General features: G+C 38.1%; 3 protein-coding genes across 5 annotated transcripts in view; 2 read left to right on the forward strand and 1 right to left on the reverse strand.

Moving 5' to 3' along the window:
* The window catches only part of LOC136258825 (uncharacterized), a 22,623-nt gene extending 15,389 nt beyond the window's left edge, over window positions 1-7,234 (forward strand). For all 3 annotated transcript variants that reach the window (XM_066052173.1, XM_066052175.1, XM_066052174.1), the window contains exons 11-13: window positions 395-451; window positions 6,534-6,711; window positions 7,048-7,234. In XM_066052173.1, the coding sequence (XP_065908245.1) occupies window positions 395-451; window positions 6,534-6,711; window positions 7,048-7,151 (339 nt within the window). In that variant the 3' untranslated portion in view covers window positions 7,152-7,234. The remainder of the gene's footprint in view (window positions 1-394; window positions 452-6,533; window positions 6,712-7,047) is intronic.
* On the reverse strand, window positions 7,147-9,364 carry LOC136258827 (terminal nucleotidyltransferase 5C-like). Its single transcript, XM_066052176.1, has 2 exons — window positions 9,173-9,364; window positions 7,147-8,900 (listed from the first exon to the last, which is right to left on the reverse strand). The coding sequence occupies exon 2, from the start codon at window positions 8,865-8,867 to the stop codon at window positions 7,524-7,526; it is 1,344 nt and encodes a 447-aa protein (XP_065908248.1). The 5' UTR covers window positions 8,868-8,900; window positions 9,173-9,364; the 3' UTR covers window positions 7,147-7,523.
* Window positions 9,166-24,966, forward strand: part of LOC136258830 (E3 ubiquitin-protein ligase E3D-like) — a 17,399-nt gene continuing 1,598 nt past the window's right edge. The window contains exons 1-7 of the mRNA XM_066052179.1: window positions 9,166-9,846; window positions 21,557-21,725; window positions 21,801-21,873; window positions 22,423-22,543; window positions 22,830-22,941; window positions 24,210-24,294; window positions 24,701-24,806. Coding sequence (XP_065908251.1) covers window positions 9,455-9,846; window positions 21,557-21,725; window positions 21,801-21,873; window positions 22,423-22,543; window positions 22,830-22,941; window positions 24,210-24,294; window positions 24,701-24,806 — 1,058 coding nt within the window. The 5' untranslated portion in view covers window positions 9,166-9,454. The remainder of the gene's footprint in view (window positions 9,847-21,556; window positions 21,726-21,800; window positions 21,874-22,422; window positions 22,544-22,829; window positions 22,942-24,209; window positions 24,295-24,700; window positions 24,807-24,966) is intronic.

The raw sequence follows: 24,966 nt of genomic DNA on the forward strand, positions 1-24,966 counted from the left end.
CACACATACACACACACACACACACATCCATGCATACATGCATACATACTCCACCTTTTCAAACATACTTTCTGTAAAACAACTTTAAACAGGCTATAGGACCAGGTGTCCTACAGACCTTCAGCACTTGTGCTGTAAAGCCTTAATAAATAAATAAAATTACATACATACATACATACATACATACATACATACATACGTACGTACGTACGTACGTACATACATACATACATACATACATACATACATACATACATACATACATACATACATACATATTAAAATACAATTGATTTGTTTTTATGTATTTAAAAGAGCTGATACAGTATATGGATTTGTAATTCCCACACCATGTATACTAACGTGTTTACACCACATTGTTTATTGTACACAGGTTCCTCTCAATGAATATGACTTCTCCTTTAAAAAACTGTACAACATTCAGTCACAAGTGAGTTACTGTGTCTAAATAAAGTTAATAATGTTCTGATATCCCCAACTGTTTATCTGGCTAGGGCTGGGACAAAGCTTTGAATGTTTCGTCGGTTCGAAGGTTAAGTAAACTTTGAATTATAAAAGTATCCTTCGAAGCTCGTAATGCACTCATAGTGTAACAAATAAACGTCATTTTTTATTGCAGCTGCTTATTCATCTTGCGCGATCGATGTTCGTCTTAGCAAGATAAATCTTTGTGTGCCATGCCCACTTTTTAACTATCGCAGTTTAGCTTGCTATTGTAGTTTAGCCTTAAAACACCTTATAAAGTGATAATGCATGGAAGACGTCCTTTTAGCCATTAGTTGGTGTTTACCTACAGGTGTATACGTGATTACAGTTTAGCAGACACGCCCATTTGCAATCGATTTATCGCGTAATTCAGTACTGCTGCTATGCACTTTCCGAATGCTTACAAACTTATTAAATAGGATTGGAATGGTGAAACTTAAGGATGTGCTTTGCTTAAATGCAAAAAAAAAACTGTAATTTGAAAGCTAACACCGAAGCTTTGAATGTTTGAACACTTTATTAGCGATTGTTCAAAGGTAAATTTCAACAATTGTCCCAGCCCTACATTAATGTAACAAGTACCATGACTGAATTGGGGATTAGTTATCCACTAGTACAGTATATCGCAGTTGTAGGTGACACACCTTTTTTTGAGCTTAAATTCCTAATTTTTCCTTGTACTTGCTTGGGGAAAGGAATGGCAAGAAACAGTAAGACTCATTGACAGATCATGGACAGCCTTAGACCACCCACTACCAGTTAGCTGCTACTGTTATGCATAAATGCAGCGTAGAAAACTCACCTCAATTGAACCGCATGGTCTTTGTAGCGCTGGTTATTCTGTCTTCTTGCAGCTTAACATCATCTGTGGCACCATAACAGACGTGGTAGTTTAAAAAAAGGTAGTGGCTATTCGTCTGGATGCCGATTTCACCAGCCTATTCGTCCGGTTCAGATCACGTGAATAAAAACTTAGACAAAAAAAAAGGTCCTCAAACGAAAAAAACAACAACAAAATCACGGCCTGTCCAGGAATCTAGCCCGGAACCTCCATTGTGTGAGGCAAGCATCGTAACCACTGTGCTGCGTGGCTCCCAGCTACCCACCTCTCTTAGTTTCTACCTTAAATACATCGTTCAAGAAGAAACCAAGAATATCTAGTGAAAACGAAGAAACCAAAGCTGAACCCGACCCTAACCCTAACGCGACGTTTGCCTGTTAAGCACAATGATGACTTTCATGTCTGTATGAAGGTAAGTTTTTGGGTGAGTTCGAGGCGACCTGGCTTTGCCAGGACACTCGCTTTGCTCGCTCCAACCCTAGCTCGCCTCGAACTCACCCCAAAACTTACCTTCATACAACTAGTGTGTTTGATACTCGAGTTATGGGTGACACTTCCGGACAAACAGGACTACGTGATCCAAACTGGATGAATAGCCTGGTGAAATCGGCGTCCGGAACCAGACGAATAGCCACTACATAAAAAAACATTCTAGAATACTCTATCATGTTTTGGTACCTAGGAAGTGCTTCGTGTTAATTTTAAGGTGCTGGTTGAGGTGATGATCGATAGGCTTGAGATAAGACTACCGCCCAGACTCTATAGTCTAAGAAGAATTGATTGCCATGGATGATGTTAAGCTGCAAGTGACAGAATCGATGCTACAAAGACCATGCGAGTAGGCACTACAAAGACCATGCGATTCAATTATGGCTATGTAGCTGTATTTATGTGTAGCAGTAGTAGCTAACTGGTAATGGGCGTTCTAAGGCTGTCCATAATCTGTAAACGACGGTTCTTACTGTTTTTGCCAATTCCACCGTTTCCGCCATTCCACTAAATCTCCTTTCCCACTTGTTTGCATACTTTTTGGAACATAATTACAACTGGTGAACCCACCCATACTACATCAAAAGAAAGAATGGCACCAGATACGATCATTTGTATCTAAATGCATGCCCCAACCGTTGATTACTGAAAGTTACTGAAAAGTGAAGTGGCCATTATGCTTCATTTTCAGGTATGTTCAGCCTGTTACAAGGAAGAACAATACTTCTGAGATCTATGTAGTCACTACGGAAAATATGGATGATTCCCTTTTAAACTCTTTGGCCCCAAACACCACTATATAGTGGCTTTGGTACTTATTTCATGTAAAATGAATTTTTACATACAACACTTGGGCTCCTGTTAATCTGCATATGGACCGCCTATTCCATGGTCAGCACTAAACTAGTCATAAGAAGTAGACCTACAATATCATAACTGTTACTAATCCTTCTTTTTTTCTTCTATCCATTGTGACATGTAGTATCATTGTAATTATCATCTTAGAAACGGTGAAAATTCTTTCCAATGTAGAGTTGTTTTATATCATGCTCAATCATGCTACAATGTTCGAGTAATGCTTAAGAAAATGGCCGTTAACTGCAGAGTAGCGTGGTACAAACCACATACTCATATGATATTCCATTTACCTATTGGACTGACTTTACAGTGAAAAAGTCGAGTCCATAGTATAAGCCATTGAGTTATGTTGGTCTGAAGGCATCAGAATTTTCCACTGAACAATTTAACAAAAATTTCCAATTAGAATCATGTCAGGTCATACTGTAGGCACCTTTAAGCTTGTACTGCTAAGGCAGCATGAAAGTATGGTGGAGCTGGTTTGAGGCTGTGACGACCTCCCTTGTTTCATTGCTTTTTATTTCTATAATCCCTACTCAGATGTAACTTTTCTAATTTTCCTTACACTTGTAAGGAATAGAGATCGCCAAAAAATCCACCAAACAAGATGGGATTGCTACAGTAGATCAACAAGGAATGTGATTACCCACATATCCTGGATGTGTTTAAATGTGATCTTTGTGGTAACCTCATTGTTGTACTCTCCAAGATGCAATGTTTATTTTCACTTTCTACTCTCTGATGACTAAACCAGTCCAGGTATTTATATTGGACTGGCCTTGATTTGCAACTTACATGTATGTACTGTAGTTTGTACAATGGACTGTTGAGTTTTACATATTTTGTATTCATGTCCTTGACCTTTGACTTTATATGGGCAGCCATAGAGCATTTGGATATGTGCCACCATGTTGTTATAACGAGGTGGTCTTATTAACAGGGTGGCCACTAAGTGAGCTGGGTTTCACAGGAGCACTTCACTGAAATATTACTGTACCAATGTTTCTTTTACCAGACTTCATGACACCAAACACAGGGTTATATTGTTAGCAATGTACATTATCAAATTTGGCAACTTATTTTGACTGTCTTAGTATAATGATTATGTGATAACTTTATTTGTACATAAAATGTTAAAAGGTATAAATCATACAGTACAGTAGTGCTGTATATTAGGGATCATGGAGGTTTTTCACTTTCTCACAACACAACATTAACCAAAACCAATTCATGGTGCTTTGGCAGTATTGGTGAGCAAGTCTAAAAATGCTTTCAGTACAACCTGAAATGCCTCCAAATGGTTGCTACGAAATTTTAATATTTTTAATATTCTACTGACTGACACACTAATTCCTTCAGACAAGCGCTAAAGCTATGGGTTTGACTTTTTCACTGTAAGACATTGCTTCAACCTGACAGGTACTTTTTGTCATACAGTACCGCACTACGTACAACGTTCTCTACACATCATGGATTTACCTTTGTCCTCCTTTGTGTCCTATTTATTCTTTGCTGACAGCACAAGGTGCTGATTTGCATGCAGTAGCACGTGATGTGTTCTCTACGTCTGTGTTTCCAGTAGTGACTGGATTGATTGCAGAGGCACTTTTCGTTATTTGTAATGATGTGCAAGTAAATGTAGCTGATAATGAAGTGTATTAGGTACGTACTTCACTTTCAACAGTTAATACAGTAGTTGGGGCAAACGTTCAGATGAAAGAAAGCATTATGACTGGCGGCATTCTTTCTTTTGATGTGGTATGTATGCATGGCTCACCAGTCATGATTATGTTATGTATACTGAAACGTAAACCAACGGAATTTGTTTGATTAGGGATCATAAAAGTATAACAAGTGAGGTTGCCTACACCTGAACATTTAATCCCCCATTCCACTAGCATATCTTTAGTTGTAGGCAACCTCACTTACTTCACTACTTTTTTCCCTTGATAACTTTCCCCTTGGCTGATTCATTGTTATTTTAACCTTTACAATAATGAGAGCAATTACAGTATGATTAGTGGTCGCCTCATTAATAAAACCACCTCTTTGTAGTAACCATGTCAAGTAGGTCACAAACATAGTTACTTTGTGACCTCATTAATAAGTATAGTGACCATAGCTAAGGTGTACTTCATGACCTCATCATTCCCATAAGAGGCTTATCTCTGGTGTAGGTGTTTTATTGCCAGCAGGAAGCAATCCTCTTAAAAGACTGAGTCCATTGTATTAACCAGTGTAGGTGGCCTTCAAGTTACATATATGCTGACTTACCAAACAGTACCCTAATCATGGTCACCTATTTCTTTTAGCTCTTGCGGGGTACAGAATATTCTTGTGTTCTGTGTACAGTACAAGTTGTACAATCAAGCTAACAAAAGATGAATGCCGTCAGATTATATTATTTCATCACGCATTTTGTTAGCAGTAAAGAGGTTTCCTCTTTTGGTTCCTTATTAAACAATAAACTCTGAGCTTGAGAAACAAATCAGAAGTCAGTGGCATTAATTGAATACTGTATCTATATGGCGGGGAAATGTTGTGTTTTGTTATGTTTTTATTCAGTTTCGGTACAGACAATTGGGATATTACACTGTTTACTGGTGATGTGGTTTTGGGGAATATGTACTGTTTTGCCATGTCGGGTGTAGTTGCCTTGGTGGTAAGTGTGCTGTGCAACGTCTTGTGAAATAGTGTGTACGTAGCAACACCTGCTATGCACCACACACTACACACTTGTGTATACACAAATGTAAGCACATTACACATGTGTGCGTGTATGACACACTCTACACATGTAGAAATGCACACAAGCACCAAACATGTGATTCTTCACTGCCCATCTGTTACCTTCCTAACCCACCATGGGAGGTGTCCACCCACCTGGCCTGAGTAATGTATTACGAACCTGTTCAGGCAACTCCAAGAGAGCCATAGACAATAGATGGGATCTGGTTGGTGACCTGGTCAGGAAACCCTAGTACAATCGTGACTTTGTATGTGTACAGTGTAAACTCTGTTGTTGGTTAACTAAGGGAACCCTGACCCTGCCTTATACACAGTCAGGGACACCATTAACCACACTACACGTACATGTCCTACATTATGTGTGTGGTTGTACGTTGTTTAGTTTGGTCTCACATCACTAACATCGTGTTATTTATTTGTGTACTCCATGACCTCAGTCAGTAAGACCATCTCATTATTGAGGCCATATATTTTGGTGCCATTGGTGGTATTAGTGAGGATTCAGCAACTGCTTACCTGTCATGTTTACTTGTGCTGGCTGCACTTTAGGAAACTGTATTATGGTGATAGCATACTTTAATGCCTCAGTCTAAACTGATAGCCCTAAGCTATTAAAGTTTTACAACTTAGACTATACTATTATAGTTTTGTTTAACAGATTAATAATTGAAATACTATTTTAGTAGGGTTCTCTTTATATAATAGTGTGTGTGTGTGTTTATTTGCACCGAAACTATATAATTCCATCACCCTTAGGTGAATCAATATTAATGGCTTAGAGGTCTTCTATTTCTTAGTATGGAGACTAGTCAAGTGTCGCTTGGTCTACGCTTGGCTTCTTTCCATTCTGAAGCCATATTTTTAGTGCCTGCCATATGGTCAATTATATTACAATGTATGACTTCATATAATGCTTGGGGTTCAGACAATGTCTTATAAATAATTGTTATTAATTTAGCACTTTAAACTGTGTAAACACAAACTACTTGTAGATGTAGCGTGATTTATTTAAAGGTGTGATTACAGCACACACCCATTTTATTCCTCTGTGCTGAATGATTGTTACGTCACTCATGTCTTTTTCTTACAGTTGGAGCGACTGATCGAGAAGAATTACTATCTTCATAACTCTGCCAAAGATGGCTACCAGTCTTACCTCAAGGCATACGCGTCACACTCACTGAAGAGCGTGTTTAACGTGGAGAATTTGGACTTACAGAAAGTGGCAAAGGCGTATGGATTCTTGGTACCACCAAGTGTGACATTGCGTATCCTTGGCAACATTATAATGGCACTAGCTTAGTGTCACTCCATATATGAAATTGTCTCATTTATAACTAATCAGTTTATAAGTGATGTCATAAAACATGCTGTAGAAAAACCCATCAATTTTAAGACTTAGGACCATAGCATTATTCATATTAGAGAGGTGTCCTGGGGGGGGCTGAATGAATGTATGTAGCAACATTATTAATACATGGACAAGTCCTGATTATCATCTCCATTGATTTCAAGGTGTCCTTTTTGATGATTTCATTTGGTATAATATTCATGAGTTGCTGATATCATCTTTTACAAGTAATCCTTGACTTCCACGTAAACAGCTGTGCATAGTTCAAGGTCACATTCTACCAAGACCTTCGGTCACAAGAAAAGACCTTTCCACCATGGACAAAAACGACACTCGAAACAGTTTCAAAGAATTTAAAAATAACAATTTTTATTGTTATAACATTTCAATATTGCACATTTGGTACAAAAACAAATTATAATACATCCAATATAAAGAGATTATACTACAGAACATGTATACACATTTTTAGCCTTCTGTGAGGGGATAATAACACTGTAATTGATATACAAATACAATTATGTACATTTTTTTCGATAAGGAGTACATTCAATATAAGTCACAAAATTTAAAACAAAAAAAATACATTTTGAAGCAATGACAATAATATAGGCTTGCTCAATTTTTTTTCAAACAGAAAATCTGAAAACATTTTTATATTGATTCACGATTCTTTTATACAACCTAGTAATTGTATTATATCAGCTAGGCTTACTTATTGTACAGTCTTTAGGCATTCCCACTGTTTGAGTTGCTTGCAACTGCAGCGGATGTGATGAAAAATGGAGAGATGGGTGTCACATAGGATCCAGGTGGCGTGGACACTCGTGCAGGAACACCATAGCTGTAGGAAACACCATTTGATTGTGTAGTGCTAGGGCTTTGGAGGTAGCCTCCACTGCTGTTTTTTCTTGCATGGGTTCGGTACGTAGTTGGAACAATAGTGATCAAACCATTCCGGTAAAGGTGAATAGTTCTTAAGGTCATCACCATGTTCTCAAAGTTGTTTCTTACTGAATTGTCCAGAACGTGAATGCTTGACTTGCGAATCACGCTCAACAAATAATTGAGAAAGTAGAGACCTTTGGTGACCTCAGCATAGCTGTAATGGAAATTGAAATACTTTTGTAGCTCAGAGCTCTGACGACTTGGGTCAGAAAAATCAATAAAAAATCGTGTACACATTGTTCTTTCCTGTGTATCCATTTCTTCGCTGTTGTATGGCTTGTATTGAGCAGTAAGTAAATTGCAATACTTGAAGAGGCCACCACCTCTAATTTCCTCAGGACTTTTTGTTCTGATCAACCTGTTGTTTAAGTGAAATTCAGCATCAGAGTAGTTGCCATAAGCAGAAAACGCTTGCACTGTGGGAAAAAACGTTGACTTTAACTCAACGGTGCCATCTTGAATACAATCCAATCCCTCTAGCTGGAAGTAGGAATCAAGGAAGATTTGAAATGAATCAGTGGAAAATCGGTACTGGCGATTCATTTGGTCTACAAACTTGAAATCCAGGCCACACAAATTCTCACTATCCAAACTGTCACTCTGTAAACTGTCACTGTGCAGGGAGATCAAAGACCATCTGTCGCCATTTGGATGTCCAGTATTGACCTTGACCTGTTTGTGAACATAAGCATCTTCCAAAGCACAAGTGGATATCTGGTCTGTGGAATACCACTCTGGAAAGAAATCTAACAAGGACTGGAGAACATGCTCTCTGATAAAGTGGAAGTCTCTTTCTCCTTTTATTGTAACATGAAAAATCAAGTCTAAGTCTTTGTAATGTACAGTGGTCTGTTTGTCATCAGCGATACAATAGCTTGCAGCGCTGCCGTTCAATAAGATGTTATGAACGGCAATGTTGTTGTTAATTAGCTTCTCTTTTATTGTCTTCACCATTTGGACGGGTGTGACCATTAGAGCTGGAAAGTTGTTTCTTTGGCAATTTATTTCAACCGCTCGCTTTAGAACTCCGTCTAGCTTCGTAATTTGAGTAAAGGTCAAAGCTTGCGTAGCAGTGCTGTCCATGGTACAATCACCTGATGTCGCTAACTGGGCCGGGCAATCCATTCTTTGCAGCTATCTGGGGGGTTCTCCTTGAATCTGTACCAGCAAGTAAAGGAATAAAATATAACAGCGGCACAGATAACCGTACACACACACACAATCGCATTTGCAATAAAAATAAAACATTAATAGACACGCGGGTCTTTTAAATCTCCTTGGCGGAACAAAGCTAACATTGAAAATATACCTGACGTTGCAGAAACTAAAGTCAGGAAACAAACTGTGAGGTAAGCGTACACTTTTCAACGATGTATGAAAGGAAAAATTCCCCATTCACACTATGCATGAATAAAGATATAATAACTTACTTGCTTTTGAAAAGAAACTTTGATGCCAAGTAGAACACTGCTCTTTTCCAATACGAAACAAGGCAGCACTTCTTCAACTGATGAAACTCACAGAAAAGCAGATATAACGGAGATCGACCCGAGAAAGAAACTGACGGCGCAACAATGGAAAGCAAAGTCCGGTGATTACCGTGTACTATCGCTGACCTTTATTAATTCCTACAATTTTAATAAATGTTACTATAGAAATGGGCTGTGCCTATTGACGTCATAAGATTAGCAGAAAGTCGCGAATTGCGCGAAATGGACTCGAAGCTGTTTTTAGAAATAAGGCGCACTATCGGGATAATTCAAGTTTATATTTCCGTACGTGAAAAGATCGTGGTGAAAATAAAGCAAGACAGAATAGAAATTGCAGGCGAAGATGGCGCTGCAAAGAAGCAGCATGGCTTGCTGGGCTACAAAGTCCTTCCCAACTCTTGCAAGAACTTAAGATATGTTGCAGGCGAAGGGCTACATTTCAGACTAACTCTTGAAGAAAAAAATATTTCTCAGAAAGGAGAAGTATTTCCTCTGGAACATCTTAATAAAGTTACCCAGTATGACGCAGATTATTTATGTCAACAAGTTCCCCCTGGCAATGAAGTATTGTTCATTTGTGCTACTTGTGGTCACATCGTCACACATTCGTTAATGTGAGTGTGTGTCATAGTATTTGTATAGTGGTAGGAATTTATGCATTGTTTGCTTTAATGTGGTCAATTTATTGGTCAATGGTGTAACGTCATTGGCTATCGTGTTTCACTTTCTGTTTTTGTGTGCTTGGAGCAGTGTCTGCAATAAAAGGAGCAGCGTTCGCAATAAATGTAACCCTGATGCTGTTTCAACCTAGCTTACGCCTCATACTTCAAAGAATGTTTATTACCAATAAGGCGTAATAAACACAAAAATGTGTAAATTCTAACCTTAATATATAAATGTTAGGGAGGAAGAAAATAACTAGAAAGGATAGTTGTGTGGTATTTGATAATTTTATTGCATTATTTAATACGTTGACATGTGATGGCTTTTGTTACATGTAATTTATCTGAGATTAAGGTATGAGCTTTTAAGTGACTATCAATTATCATCATAATGAACAGACACCTTTTCTTAGCTTACTAATGAATTATTCCCATAAGAGTGCCAGAAGGCCTGTAAGGAGCAAATGGCCTAATGATACAGAACATCACTCATCTCCTTTTGATGGATGCTGAGTGGAACACTGCACTTCTCCAATATGAAGCAAGGCAGCATTTATTCAACTGATGCAAAAAAAGCAGATATCATGGAGTACCCGAAAAATGAGCTGACAATGCTACAATTTAACACACGAAATGAACTCAGCAGCTTTTAAAAATATAACACGGTATTGGGGTGGTTTAGCTTTATGCCTCCATGCATGAAAGGACCATGAAATGTAACACAACAGGATAGATACCGGAGACAAAGATGGCACTACAAGGATCAGCACAGCTTTCAAGGGTATATAAGAGCTTAAGACATGTGGCAGGTGAAGGGCTGCATTTCAGGCTATTTCCACAGGAACACTCCAATATGTGATGTAGATTATGTCAACAAGTTCCCTGGTCAACCAAGTATTGACTAGTTGTGCCTCTTACATCAACCAACATGTTAATCACAGACTGGATAGTGTAGGAATTTATGCATTGTATGTTTTTAATATGGTCAAATTATTGGTTAGTGGTTTACATTTATGGTACCATCTCTGTGTTCCTGAGTGCTGTATTTAAAATAAACCTGATCCTTCTGTTACCCTTGCTTATACCTCAAACATCAAAGAATTTTTAGTACCAGTAGACACAAAATGTGTTAACGTTAACAGAAAGAGATGGACAATGGCTGTAACTCTGTGATAGGAACATTCATGCACACTTCTTGAGCTACATTAGTTTACTGCACAACGATCATTAATGTGCTGTGAAGTCTTTGTCCCTAGACTTGGCATGTGCCTTCAAACATTGACGTTTGAGTGTGATGGCCTTTTGTGGCGCATGAAGCACTGAAGCCACTGAATTTGCCACGTGAGATAATCTTACCAGTTATTAAGTTATCAAATATATCAGTTTTCATGTAATACACAGTTAGGTATACTTATCATCAATTGTACTATAATATTCCAATGCAGTCATCGCTATCTAGTCATCATTGTCTGGTTTACTGTATGCAGAAGACTGAGGTATTTAACCCACGGTGACCAAAGTGGTCTAATGTACTGAGCAGATACTAATAGTATCATGGGACAAGGTTGTCAACCAATCAAGCGAACAAGAAACCCTGGTATCAAGTTACTTGTAAACTGGATGAGAATTTATGAGCTTTTCTGTTTGGAAGAGTTTGTAGGTCTCAAGTAACTCTTTGCTGTTAGAATGTCAGACAAGTAAGCCACATATTTTCTGTGGTGAACCAGTTTGCAATCGAAGTACATACTTACATAATATGTTGACACATTTCCGACCATCAATGTTTTACTACTTGTTTAGTCACAAATGAATGTTGTTTGTCACTATTTACCTAATGTTATAATACAACAGCACCTAGCTTGTGTATGTTGTTAACCATTATATTGCAGAAATGAATTGCCATTTCTGAAATCAAGAAACTTTCATATTTCTCACTAGCTAGCTGTAGGAGCTTACAAGTGAAAATTCATGTAAGTGTCTCAGATCATGCAATCTTTATTCATCTGAATATTTCGAGGCTTATGCTGGTCTACACTTCTTCCCTTCTGTGTTTTCTACTTTGCTCGCTATACTGCACCACATAGTATGTGTGGCGACAGCTATCTTGCTTGTCTCTTAGTTGTGATGTCATTGGGTTTGGCGAGATAGGGTCTGCTAAATTACCATTGACAAAGTTGTGAATTTCCACTGTAATTTGGTGGATTTCATTACGTTGATATGGCTGAGTATAAGCTTGACCACAAAACTTCAAAACAAGACCGATACTAGCTGCTACTATATACTCCCGGCAAGAAAAACAAGAATCTATGGCGTGCAACTTTGTCAATGGTAATTCACCAGATTCTATCATGCTGACCAGCGATGTAAGAGGAGGCGAGATAGCAGACTGGTCATGTGAGACTATAGCAACTGATGCTACATTTGTTGATGAAACTGAGAAGGCCACTTTAAGTTAGCTATTTGTTGACAGCAAATTTAATATTGTAGCAATCTCTATTTTGAAAAGAATACATACTTGTGTTTGTGTATATCAGATGTCAGTATCTTTTAAAAATATATTACTGATTGATTGAGCCAATGTTTAATAGAACAGGATGTCTTGAGTGGTTTATTTTGTGAGCTAGTAAGGACAATAGTTGACATATTTAATGTTTACCAAACTGACAAGTATGTGTTTGTACATGAGCTACTTAAAATCAAATCTGTATCCTAAGTGGTTATTTTTCCACTTCAAAATTGGCTCCACACTGCACACCTCAGATTCGTGTTAGATGAAAGACTTGGGGAGACATGAAATGCTATTCTCTTCACCGTATCCTTCCTACTACTGAAACCGAAGTGCTATGTTATATATTGGCCCATTTCTTTATGGAGGCCATATTTTTCCTTGTAAGTGGGTGACTCTAATGAGGCTTCATCACACTTATCAGGTGATCAATATAAAATAAGGCAACCCCAAGCAAGATTATGAAATATTGCATCACAATATACGTGGGTGGTATCATTGGGCTCAGTGTTTATTCCCAAATGCTTTATTGATTTTAATATTGAACTGTAAGGGAATTCAGCTTTTGTGTACGAATTCAAATTGAAATAAAAAGTCTTTTCCCTTTTAAAGTATGCAGTATTGCATAATTTAATTTATACTGATGGTTGCTATGGAGAACGGAGTACTCATGTGCCATTAAGCGTGGTGTAAACATGATGTCGAGTGACAAATGCAACTTAGTTCAAACCCCTTTTTTTCCAAGCCTTCTAGATAATTTACTGTAGGATGCTTTTCATTTTACTTGGGCTCCTAAGCTAGTGGTAAATACTACTTTGACTGGTAAAGTTCTTGCAATAACACAAATTGTATAGCCTTGATATGAGCATTCTCCCCATCTTAGAGGGATTCCGTGCCAAGAAGTAAGCACATGATCTAATCCAATAGAACTAATATGTATTGTATTTGCTATTGAATCTGACAGGTAATGAATATTGTTAGTGGTTTATATTATAACAGGGGCTCAGCCATGCACAGAATGGCTGCCTGAGTGGGGTTACTTTACAACTGAATATTATCATTACGTCAATGCTTTGTGGCTAATGCTAGTGAATGGGCAGCCTGTTCGCTGTGATATACCAATAGTCCACAATATAATTGATTGCTTTTCTGCCAATCTAACCACATCCTGCAAATCATGTTGCCAGATTTCTTTGTGCCATAAGTGTGTTGCTATGCAGTTTGATTAGGTCCAGCCTACTACTTGGTACTTGGGAAACAATGCCAACTGTCCATATCTCACACTTCATTGTGGGACTTCGGGTTTCCACCTCATAATCCATACAGCTAGTCCTCCCGTTGGACACTAGTCCTATCCTGCAGAAAGATCTAGAGTGCCTGCTTATTGTGTGATAGTTGTTTATACTTTGTGTGTGCAAGTCATAGCTGATAACTCCACTGATCCCAACTATTTACTGAGTGGTTAAACATACATAGCACTGTATTTGAAGTCTGTCAGTCGTAAGTCAATAAATAATTAAGCACCATGAAGCAACTGTAAACAATCGTGAAGCAATACATTTTCTTGTGTAACACCTGATTTTGCCAACGATGTGATATGAAAAAGTGTGCAGCTGTTTAGCAAGGTAGCTTCCCCTGATTGACATGCAAATAAAGTGAGGTCATTGCATATGATAACAAAGTAATGTATGTGTGTGTGTACTTTAATGTGGGTGAGTTGGATTAGGTAAACTGTGACTGCTTTGTATCGTTAGTATAGAGGTCATCTGCCATCTGTGCATTGTAGTTCTGTTCCTGTGGAAAATAGTTTAGTGTGCATATTTATTGACTCTTCGTTTGAGAGTTATCCTTTATAGTAAGAAGGTGACAAATTGACCATCTTATGCTATTAAGTGACATGTACATCAATAGAAGCTGACAGGTGGGATGGGCAATCACTCACATGAATACTAGCTCCCACAACTCTTTCATTTTGAAGTGTTCCTTCTTTGAAATATGCGATCGTTATTGGACACATTAATGTTCATACTAATTATCATTATATAGTTAGACACTGGAGGACTTGTATGGCAGAGCTCTTAAGAGGTACATCTGGTGAATTCCTCCAAGGGCTTTGTGCATTTGTAATAGTGTCACCTAATTGAAGAACAGTATACTGTATGTGTAATACTTAGCAAAGTTGCCTTGAATGTTGAGTATGATAATGAACGTGGTAAATACACCTGTCATATTGGTTTAAGGAATTCATACATACCAGTGTATGCATGGAAAGTGTTACTAAGTGTCAGAGGATGTGTTGTATATACCATGGACAACCGTGTATTTGAGAGGACAAGCTTTCATAGAGTTTTAAGTTTCTGGTAAAACTTGAGTTAGTATATAATATGTGTACAATATAGTGATCGAATTGTTTATTTCAGGAATTTAGAAGGATGCACCATTCAACAAGCATCTGGGAGGGACACAACTGGTGTATATACGGCTACAAGCCCCACACGTATCACAACTAGTGGTTACATTCTTCCATTGGATGAGACTTTGTCTGGATATACAATGCAGTCCTGGTGATATGCATGTATCTGTGTATATGTAGCTAATTTTGCTGCTTGTAACACATTCATATGGGAGACACTGTATGATTTACAAATGTCAAATTTATTTATCATATGCAGCACATCTGTGGCTAAACAGATTCACAATACAGGTGCCATCTTGTCTCCTCTGTACATTTTCATTCAAAAGCAGTTAGTGATGTCATAAATATACCTAGGGCATATACTCCATTCACTGCCTCCAACTGATCGGTAATACTTGCCTAATGGAGGGTGAAGTTTGTTCTGCTTACCGTTTATACAGGTTTCAACACCAAAGCAGCCAACCTGAAGTGATGGGCTGAACAATCACCCACAATGTTCACCAATCGAGAGATGCTTTCTGCCTAGATTATCAGATTACTTGACTTTGTTTATATAAAGCAAACAAGCAGGCATTGGTGTTTGGGCTTTGTAATGTGTCAAGCATCTAGAGCCTGGTAACTGCAAGATTCCAGGTTTGATGCTCACTGACAGTTGCTGTTGTCCTTCTGCATAATTGGATTAAACTTGCTTGTATGTCCACCGCATGAAAATATGCTGTGCTGTCTCGATGTATGCAAGAAGTTTTTTTAATGACTATTCAAGCATATTTTTGTGTAGGTTTTTGCATCATAGTTTTATCATTAGTTTCCTGGCATTGTTTGCATACTGTGACCAGTGATAGTAAATGTACTGTCAACTGTGTCTTAAAGGTGTTACCCTGTACTTAGAAACTCAGACTAAAGTGGTATTTGGTTGTAACGCTTCTGTAAGCCATGAACAGTGTGCTCAGAAAGTATGTCTAAAAATTATCCCCGTGTAAATGTTCTATGTAAGTATTTTGTGTTAACATTTAATGTCACTCAGTGGTATGTATTGTTTGGTTGTCCTGCTTTTGTCTAGCTACGAACTTCAGTTTTACCAGTCTTGTCCTACATGTTGTATGTGGGTGTAGATATTGTGTAATCATTTGAATTGCTGAAGAAATACCTTTTCCTATTCCGATAGCTCATTGACTGTAATGATTGTTGTGTTTGTGCTTTTGTTCACATTTCATTCAGATAGTTGTCAATGCTTCCTCCTAATTCTAAAATGGCTTCTGCTATTGCCAACGCACATGCTTTGAATGTGTTATGATCAGTCTTAAGTGTGAATTACCTAACTTCACAGTGGCAACCAGCCAACCATAAACAATCGGTGATGTTTTTAGTTTGCTATTAAAAATTAGACTCACAACTACTCGTGAGATTTTACAGTGTAATATTTCTCTTTGTAAATTATCCTTATGGTCATGTACTGTATGTTGTGTGTGTTCTTTCACTGGAAATATGTTAAAGTGCATGCATCAGTGGTGCATATGTAGTAGTATCTTTACATGTGTTTTCTTTTTTTTTATTGCACTTGGATTGTTAGCTCCACTGATGGAGTTATCTTGTATTGTGTTAATCAGTGCGCGTTACGTGAAAATGAATCTGGCATTTCCTGTAGCAATAAGACCACACCTACTTGTTGTGGATGGAGTATGCGAAAACATGGATGTGTGTATGTATACATACCACACATGTGCATGCACGCATGCACATACACACACTACACATAAACCACTATATTTTCTTATCATATATGTACATGCAGATATATACTGTGCTACACACTAGCCCATTTCTGCAGAGCATTTCACAAGGAAAGATATTCTTTGTGTGAACGCCATTAACTATACTGGCAGCCCCACACCCTCTTAACAATGGTGAGCATCCTGTACGTATGCTTTCTCTGAACTGTGACATGAAATGGACACCTTTATTGGTGTGCACCACACTGACAAGGCTCCATTGTTTTACAGGGCTTTGTGATGAAGGTATGGTGAATGATGAAATATTAAATGTTGTATTGTTTCTTCTGTGTGGGGTGTTTGTCACATGTAGTGTGCAAGTATCTTCTTGTAATAGTACAAAGAAGCATCAGTGGTTGCCTTAAATGGTTTACAGCAGTACCTATCATTTTGTGCATATATGGTATTATTAGTTCAGAGTAGGGTGCTACTAAAAATATATTTCATAAATGTTTCATTTATTCATAGCATGCCATGTGACGTTAAACTCCGCAGAGTTTTTGAAAAACCAACTGTACCATTGTAACACTATCCAACCTCATTAGTTTTGTATTATGACTTGAGGCTCACATGAGCAATTAAAACAATAATTTTACATAGAACTTAAAATGTATTGGCCTCTTTCTACTATTAACTGCTGAATATGCTTCCTATGCTAGTAGGACTCTGTGATGATTATGCACTGAAGACTGTTTTATCACAATAATTGATGCAATGCACAATCTTACAGTAGAGTTTACAAGTGTCATTTCATGCCTTGGTAATCATTTAAAGGTTTATTTATTTATTAATTAAGGCTTTACAGCACAAGTGCTGAAGGTCTGTAGGACACCTGGTCCTACAGCCTGTTTAAAGTTGTTACAGAAAGTGTGTTTGAAAAGGTGGAGAAAGGTAAGCCAAAGTGAGCTTTTACAAGCAGTTGAAAAGCTTTCTCACAAGCATACTATCTGACTGCTGTAGGACCTCTTTATAAAGGATGGATACTTTGGTCCCCAGAGTTTTGGCTGAGGTTGTCCTCTTTCAGAGGTAAAAATTAAGATGTATGGGGCTAGATACTTGTTTTTTGTATACTGAAGTGATGAATGATAACATTACCAGAAACCTGTAAGGATTAAGTACCGTGACATATGCACTCCTGAGATATACACTGTAGGCTAACATCATTGAAACTATCCAACGGCTACTGTATGTTTACCCCCAGCCTTATTTGTGTTTGGTGGGTGTGTGCATCATAGAAATTGACAAGCAGAGCCTCAGAAGCCTTATGGCATGTAATCTCACAGTTTGTAGAAGCTATAGTAGTCTTTATTGCTTTTCCTGGTAGAACTGAAGGTGATGCACATATACATATAACACTGTAACATAGCAAGTGTCCATGAGGCCACATTAGGACCCAGAAGTTTATGTCCGATACTGTTCCTATGGACTGCAGATACAGAACATGTAAAATGGGTACCACTTAAGTAAGTTAAGTTAGCACCTTTGGTTTAAAGGGGTGGTCAGTGTACAGAGGTGACCACTAAGAAAGGTTCGTAATTCAGTGCTAATTCGTAAACGGCTCAGACCATGAAGTGGTTGCAAGCTATTTAGTGTTTGAGAAAGAAAACTGGCCATACACCATTTACATGTGAGACTGAACCCTGTGAAATTTAACTTGATAGACAAAAGGATCCAACAAAGAGTGTTATTATACTGTATCAAATAGTTGTAATATTCTGTAAGGGAACCACTTCATCCTCCTAGAAACTGAGCCCATAAATATGCAAATGTTGTAATTAATCATAATCACTTTGGGAGCATTGTGAACACCCAGACAAGTGAACAGTGAGTTAAGTAGTTGTGCTTAACACTTCTGTGATTCCTCAGTGTAGTGTGTGGTGGTGTGGTTAATGGCAACACCCTTGGTGGAGATCAGGGTTCCCTTGTGTTGGATTTGCACTCCCACAACAAGGCTTGCACCAAGCATGTAGATCATACAGCTGCAGGAAAGATGGACCAAGGAGACTCAGTTCCTGCAATTGAGATTTCCAGACAGATAGTCAAGAATGTGTGTGTGCGTGTGTGCATCATGCCTAGTAATTAAGGTTCATTGCTCCAACTTACTGTTGTTTCCTTACGTAAGAACCTTTACTCACACCAGTATCTCAAAAATATCACACTTGTAGGATTCTGCTGTAGGTATAATCACTTGATGCTTATTACTTTGGCCAATCTGCAAAATTGTACTACAGTAATTGTACTACCATTTTAAGGGTGTGTAGCTAGGCGCAGCATAAAAATTGCAGGAAATGTCATTCAATCCAGTACACTGAATAACCAATTAACAGTTATGAGCTGCTCAGTAGCCAGTTATGATATTCTGTTCAGTTCTAGTGTTGAGGTCGTGGGTTGCACGACCTTTATTTCTGAGACCTTGCACAATACTGAGTGGTACACTGTGCTAGTTCTCTGGGCATGGCAATAATTGTGTTTTGCATGGCTGTCAAAAGCATTCCTTTTTGTTGTTGTTTTTTTTACTTTTGTGCGATGTGTGTTTTCATGCATGAGCACACTGCTTAGCTACCATCCTATTCACTCAATTTATTATACATGTTCAGTGGTGGAAAAGAAATGGGCCTGTATACACAACTGGCCATGGTCAGGCAATGGTACTCATAGAGGTAATTACTATTATTACAGCGGAACATCTACTTTTAATGTAGTATAATGTCACTCAGTTCTAGTGACCATGTCACATAGATGTGTAACATTGTTGAGACCACATAGTATATTTTATTGGTGGTCAGGTACACCTTTAACGGCATTTCTACCAGTGTCGAATATATAGACATGCATATAGAAAATATCTTGAGCAATAAAGAGTGTTAATTGCTACTAATCACACACGCTGTGTGGTTAGTGTGTGTGTCCTGTAACAAGATATTTCCTTTTGTGTGTCACTTAAATGCAATTGACTGCTTAGCAAATGATGTTATATTAACCACAACACTAGTCTGGGTGTGTGGTGTGTTGCCTCTACAATACAGTAATGTTATAGGGCATGTGTTGTGTCATCTGATTGGATGTAGCACTTGTGTAGCAAATCCTTGAAGTAGTCGCAAGCGTAGCCTGAAACTTTCTGATTTAGCAGTTTTCAGTGTGTGCCCTTCTGGAAAGAGTCTGGGAATTCTAGAACAAGATGGGGAAGAATGTATAAGTTGATTCCATGCTTGTGTATTTTAGCCTATGGTGTACCCACGCAGTTTGAAAACACAGTGATCCAATAATTGCAGATACATTGCTGCAATTATGCCAACAGGGTTTATGGGCTGTAGTCCAGCCTATCTGTGCACAGAGAACTGACATAGTGCACAATGGAAAACAGCTAAGAGTCCGGCTTGCGAGACTAGCCCTCAAAGGTGATGACAAGTTTGTGCCTGTATTAGTATATGTGTTGAGGGTATGGTCTCAATGTGTTAGTGTATATCAGCTCATTGTAGTCTACACATGAACATTCCAGCTGTGTTCTGTTAGGCTGTACTATGACTGCAGTTTGCCATCTTGGTGGATAGCGACTGGAATAATGTATTTACAGGTGTAAGTATTGAGAGGTATTTGTGGCAATTCTGTTAAAGCAACAAAATTGTCTTGAACGGTTAGAAATTGAAGCCGCGCATTACAAGTGTACTGCCGTGTCATTGTTTAAGTGAATAGTACTGTAGGTAAAATAGTACAGTGAAACCTCATGTAGTGGCCACCTCATTATAGTTACCATGTCAAGTAGGCCCTAAACATAGCTAAGGTGTGCTTCACGACCTCATTAATAAGACCACCTCATTATAGTGACCATTTCAAGTAGGTCCTAAACATAGCTAAGGTGTGCTTCATGACTTCATCATACTGTACAGTATAGGGATCATGGAGATTTGGGATTTCTCCAAAAATGTCAAAACAAGCCTCACCTTTCCTTGATGCCAGGTACAGTATTTGTTATAACCCAAAAGATGCCTTGAGAGCAATACCAAACCCTTCCAACAAGTTTCTATGAGATTTTAAAATCTTTTTTAGTAAATTATGTTCTACTGTTTGACTAACTGACTGATTGTACCAAGCATAACTTGACTAGGGATAATGTTTCACTGTTCGATGTCTCTTCGGCCCGAGAGGCTGAGACATACCTTTTCACCAACCAAAGCAGCTACGTATAGTGCATGCATCATGGACTTACCTTTGTCCTTTTTTTGTTCCATTTTTTTCACTACCACATAGGTGTTGATTTGCGGTAATGCCTAATGGCTTTAGTTCCAGCTGGTTGTCACAAGAATCATCCGTAATTTCTGAGGTTGCCTAGGTCCAGTCATGGCTTTTTCTCCTTTCTGCACCTTTTCTAATGCACCTTATGCGTAGCTAAAGTCTTTGAGCAGGCTGTAGGACCAGGTGTCCTACAGACCTTCAGCACTTGTGCTGTAAAGCATTAATAAATAAATAAATTTCCGTAGCGACTGGATTGATTATAGAGCCAGTACTGTTCTTCACTTATAATGCTGTATAATGAGTGGAACAAAGCTGAAAACAAATTGGAATGGCCGTGCATGTTTAAGGCATGCATAAGTCACTCAAACAAGTTTTCTAACATGTCTGGCCTGACACCATTCTTTCCTTTGATGCAGTATTATACGTTAGTTCATTAGTCATAAATTAAGTTACAAACAAGTGTAAGGAATGTTAGCAGTTTATATTTGAGTAGGAATGATGGAAATAAAAAGCAAAGCAAGGGAGGTCATCTCCGTACTAGTGGACATTTAATCCCTGGCTCTGTATATTGCTGAATAAGGAATTAAATGTCCACTAGTATAGCTGTATGTAGATATAGATGCCCTCTCTTTCCTTGCTTTTATTTCTACGATGCCTACACGAATATTAAATTTCTATTTTTTTACACTTAATAATTAATCGATCAAGTACATGTACTTCACCTCATATTGTTATTAGGTTTAAAAGAGTCCTTCCACTGCCATCAGAAAGTTGGCAAGAGATATGTGGAAATGCTTTCTGTCATGGAGACAAAAACTTTACTGCAGATGCGTTAGCTCCTAAAGTTGATGACTGCTTCATCAGCAAAATGGATTACGTGCTTCACTCCAGTGTGCTCAACAATGAAGTACGTCCATAGCTGCACTTCTGGGATTTTCTAGTAAATTAAGTTGTAATCACTCTGTGTGTGCTGTACCTGTAGCCTGATCCTTCAGTGATGAAGCCAAACCCATCTCATTGTGTGTATTGCAGAAGATGCCGTAGCTTGTTAGGACGTAAGTAATACTACGTTGTGTGAGCATAGTTCATGTACGTATTATTGAAATAACCAGAAACTGATTTTGCTATTATTTACTATACTTTTGCATATGTTACTTTGTATGTAAGGTACATGTATGGGAAACTCCCCCTTTATAAATTCTGTTTCAGGACTCGAGAGCATGCAAGTGCATACGTAAAACTAAATCCCACAATCATATCTGTTGTGCTATGATATATATATAAGCATGCAGCTTCCATAATATTAGTATAGGATAAGAATAGAAGGAAACATATAATTTTTGCCAGGTCTTATGGCTATTACAGCCTTGTAAGACCCAATACAATAAAGTGGTAACTCACTTAGTGACCACACCTCTTTGTAATGGACACTTGTGGGACCAAGAATATATGGTTTTACATTATCCTTTCTTTTCCCAGAGGTAAACGGTGTATGTATATAGAGCGTGAACCTTTTAGGACTAAAGTCATTTGTCTTTATTGTGGAGGTCTCCTAGATTTGGGTCCAGAAAAGGTGTCATTGTATTACTATTCTCCCAGTACAGGTTACAAGACTGATAAAGCTAGTGGCAAGCTGACCAATGTGATATCACTGTCACAACATTGTGTACAAGTGAAGAACTCTGGACAACCTATTCCATCATTGATATCAGATCCTAATAACAGGTGAGACCTGACACTCACTGGTGCTAGTATACTGTACATGTTAGGATATCATAGAGTTACACAGAGAAGTTAAGTCTTATTGGTGAGGAAACAGTGTCATATTAGAGGGGTATTCTGAATTACAGCGGGGTCAGATTAGTGAGGTTTTATTGTCAGAATGAAATCCCATTTTTAAGGGCCACTGTATGCTCTACAGTAATTTGGTAAAAGTGGTGTTAATATAATGAGATGGCAGCTATTTCACTATAATTAATCAATTGCACAATGACCTTTTGATTTGTTGTAGGAGATGGATAGAGAACTGGTTGGCTTGTCAACTGGTGACTACTGCTAAAGAGAAGTTCTGTCATCGTTTCATGATCATGGATGACACTGCTCCTAACAAAAAATATATTTGTGTAAGTTAGTGTGTGTGTGTGTGTGTGCGTGCGTGGGTGTGTGCGTGTGTGTCAGCATGGTCTCTGGACTACAGCTATATTAACTAGCTAAGTTGATGATGATCACTGATCAGAGGTTAAATTGTAGTGTCCCCAGGATGCCATATGATTGTATCACTTTGCCTGGGGTCTGTGGATGTGTTAGGCACATGCTGGATCCTCAGGTTATACCTCTGCAGTCTGCAGGCCATTACTACAAGCTGTAGTTAGTAAACCAGTTGTGCACTAGCAGTATGACAGTCCTGCTGTCCATCTCTTCCTTTTGGGAGGTTGTGTCAAGGAGCATGTTTGAGGAGCCAACTTCACATCTGTTAGCCTTAATACAGCCTCACTAGTCATGTGTGTACCTGAGTAGTGTATTTGGTATCTTATCCTCAAACTGTGGTCATGTACATGTACCTGTACTGTAGTATGCCAGCTTTTTCAAATACCAGTTGTAATAGTAGAATATCGTAGTGTCTGCCGATTCATGTTGAATACATTGTTTTTTGTGATAAGGGTGGATTTTTGTTCATATTTGATATGTAACTTTCATTTTAAATATTTTGAATAATTTCTTTTGATGTCTGGAGGTTTATATATACTTAACCACATTGTATTTAGTAACCTGTGGTTGCATGGTTGCTATTAATCTAACAAAAAAATCAGCAAGAATAAAACATGAGTAGTGTTACTGCTATGTAGTTTCTTGTACAAAGATAGACTAAGCTTGAGGGGATAAAGCTTGACGTTAGTGGCTCCAGTTTAAATTGCATCTCTTTCTTTCATAATTTCTTGCAATTTAGAGTCCATTGGACCTACCTTGGCCACAAGTCTTGTCTCTGTTACTGAGCAAATATAAACAAAGGAATTATCATGTCGGTGTGTTTTAACAATAACTTATGTGTGTGTGTTTTAGTACCTGCATATTTGAAAGTCTCAACTAGTTTAAATTCTTTGCAGATAAATTTTATTTCTGGAGAAATGTTTACAAGTTGTATGCAAACATTACAAGACCACACCTTAATGGCTGTATGGTAGTTACACTACTTGTGTATTTCTGTGTAGTTTGTCATGGTAATTGAGTGATGAGGCTACTCATAGGTTGTACAGGACAATAAAAATATTATAGTACTAGTGGTAGCCACTAAGTGAGGGTTGCTATGTGTACATAATTATTTTGTTGTTGGAAGTGCCCAAGTTGTAACTGCTAAGGTCACTGTACAGTAATGTATGTGTATGTTTTACAGGTTTGGTTACTATGTCCCAACATGTCAGTCATGTGTAACACATATTTGGGACAGAATGAGGGAAGTGTATGGCAGAAATTTACAGGTGAATACAGTATGTGCATGTATTTGATACACCAGTAAGCTTGAATGAATACAGCCAGGGTAGTAAGTAAACAGTTTTCCTGTGGGCTTAAGGTACAGGTGTTCAGCTGTATGCTATGTTTGTATCGTTTTTGGGCTCCAATGTTATAATTGCTTTCCAGTTACTAGCATACTGTAAGTGGGTATTTTACTCTGCTGCAACTGTACGAACACACGAATGTGTGTTTCCTGATTACTTATACAGTGGAGCTTGCTCTAATCTCAGATGCTTACAATGTGTATTGTTCTATAACTGCACATGTTTGGCCTGCTATACACATAGGTATGCAAATTACACATTTGGGGATATCAAGTTGGTGGATTTAGACGATTGACGTTATTACGCAGTAAGTGGTCTTCTTTTGCAGGTCAATCAACCTGTGAGGTAGAAAGTGAAGACCAGCCAGCAGGATTGGACATGTTTGAAACAGCAAAAGTTTTATACAAATGTGAATCAGATAAAGATGGTGAAAAGTGAGTTTCACTGTATAAATTGAACTAAAGCAACCTACGAACTTTTATACTCCAATTGATCTATTCTAATAGAGCATGATGTTTGTGCTCAAGTAATTTGGTTGACAAACAGTCAGAGCAGAGCATTGGATACACTTTTAAGTGCCACTAAAACAAATTC

Source organism: Dysidea avara, chromosome 6 (genome assembly GCF_963678975.1).
Source record: "Dysidea avara chromosome 6, odDysAvar1.4, whole genome shotgun sequence".
NCBI classification, from domain to species: domain Eukaryota; kingdom Metazoa; phylum Porifera; class Demospongiae; order Dictyoceratida; family Dysideidae; genus Dysidea; species Dysidea avara.

Coding starts and splice junctions, on each gene's coding strand:
- LOC136258827 (XM_066052176.1), bottom strand. CDS start 8,867: ATGGATTGCCCGGCCCAGTTAGCGACATCAGGTGATTGTACCATGGAC.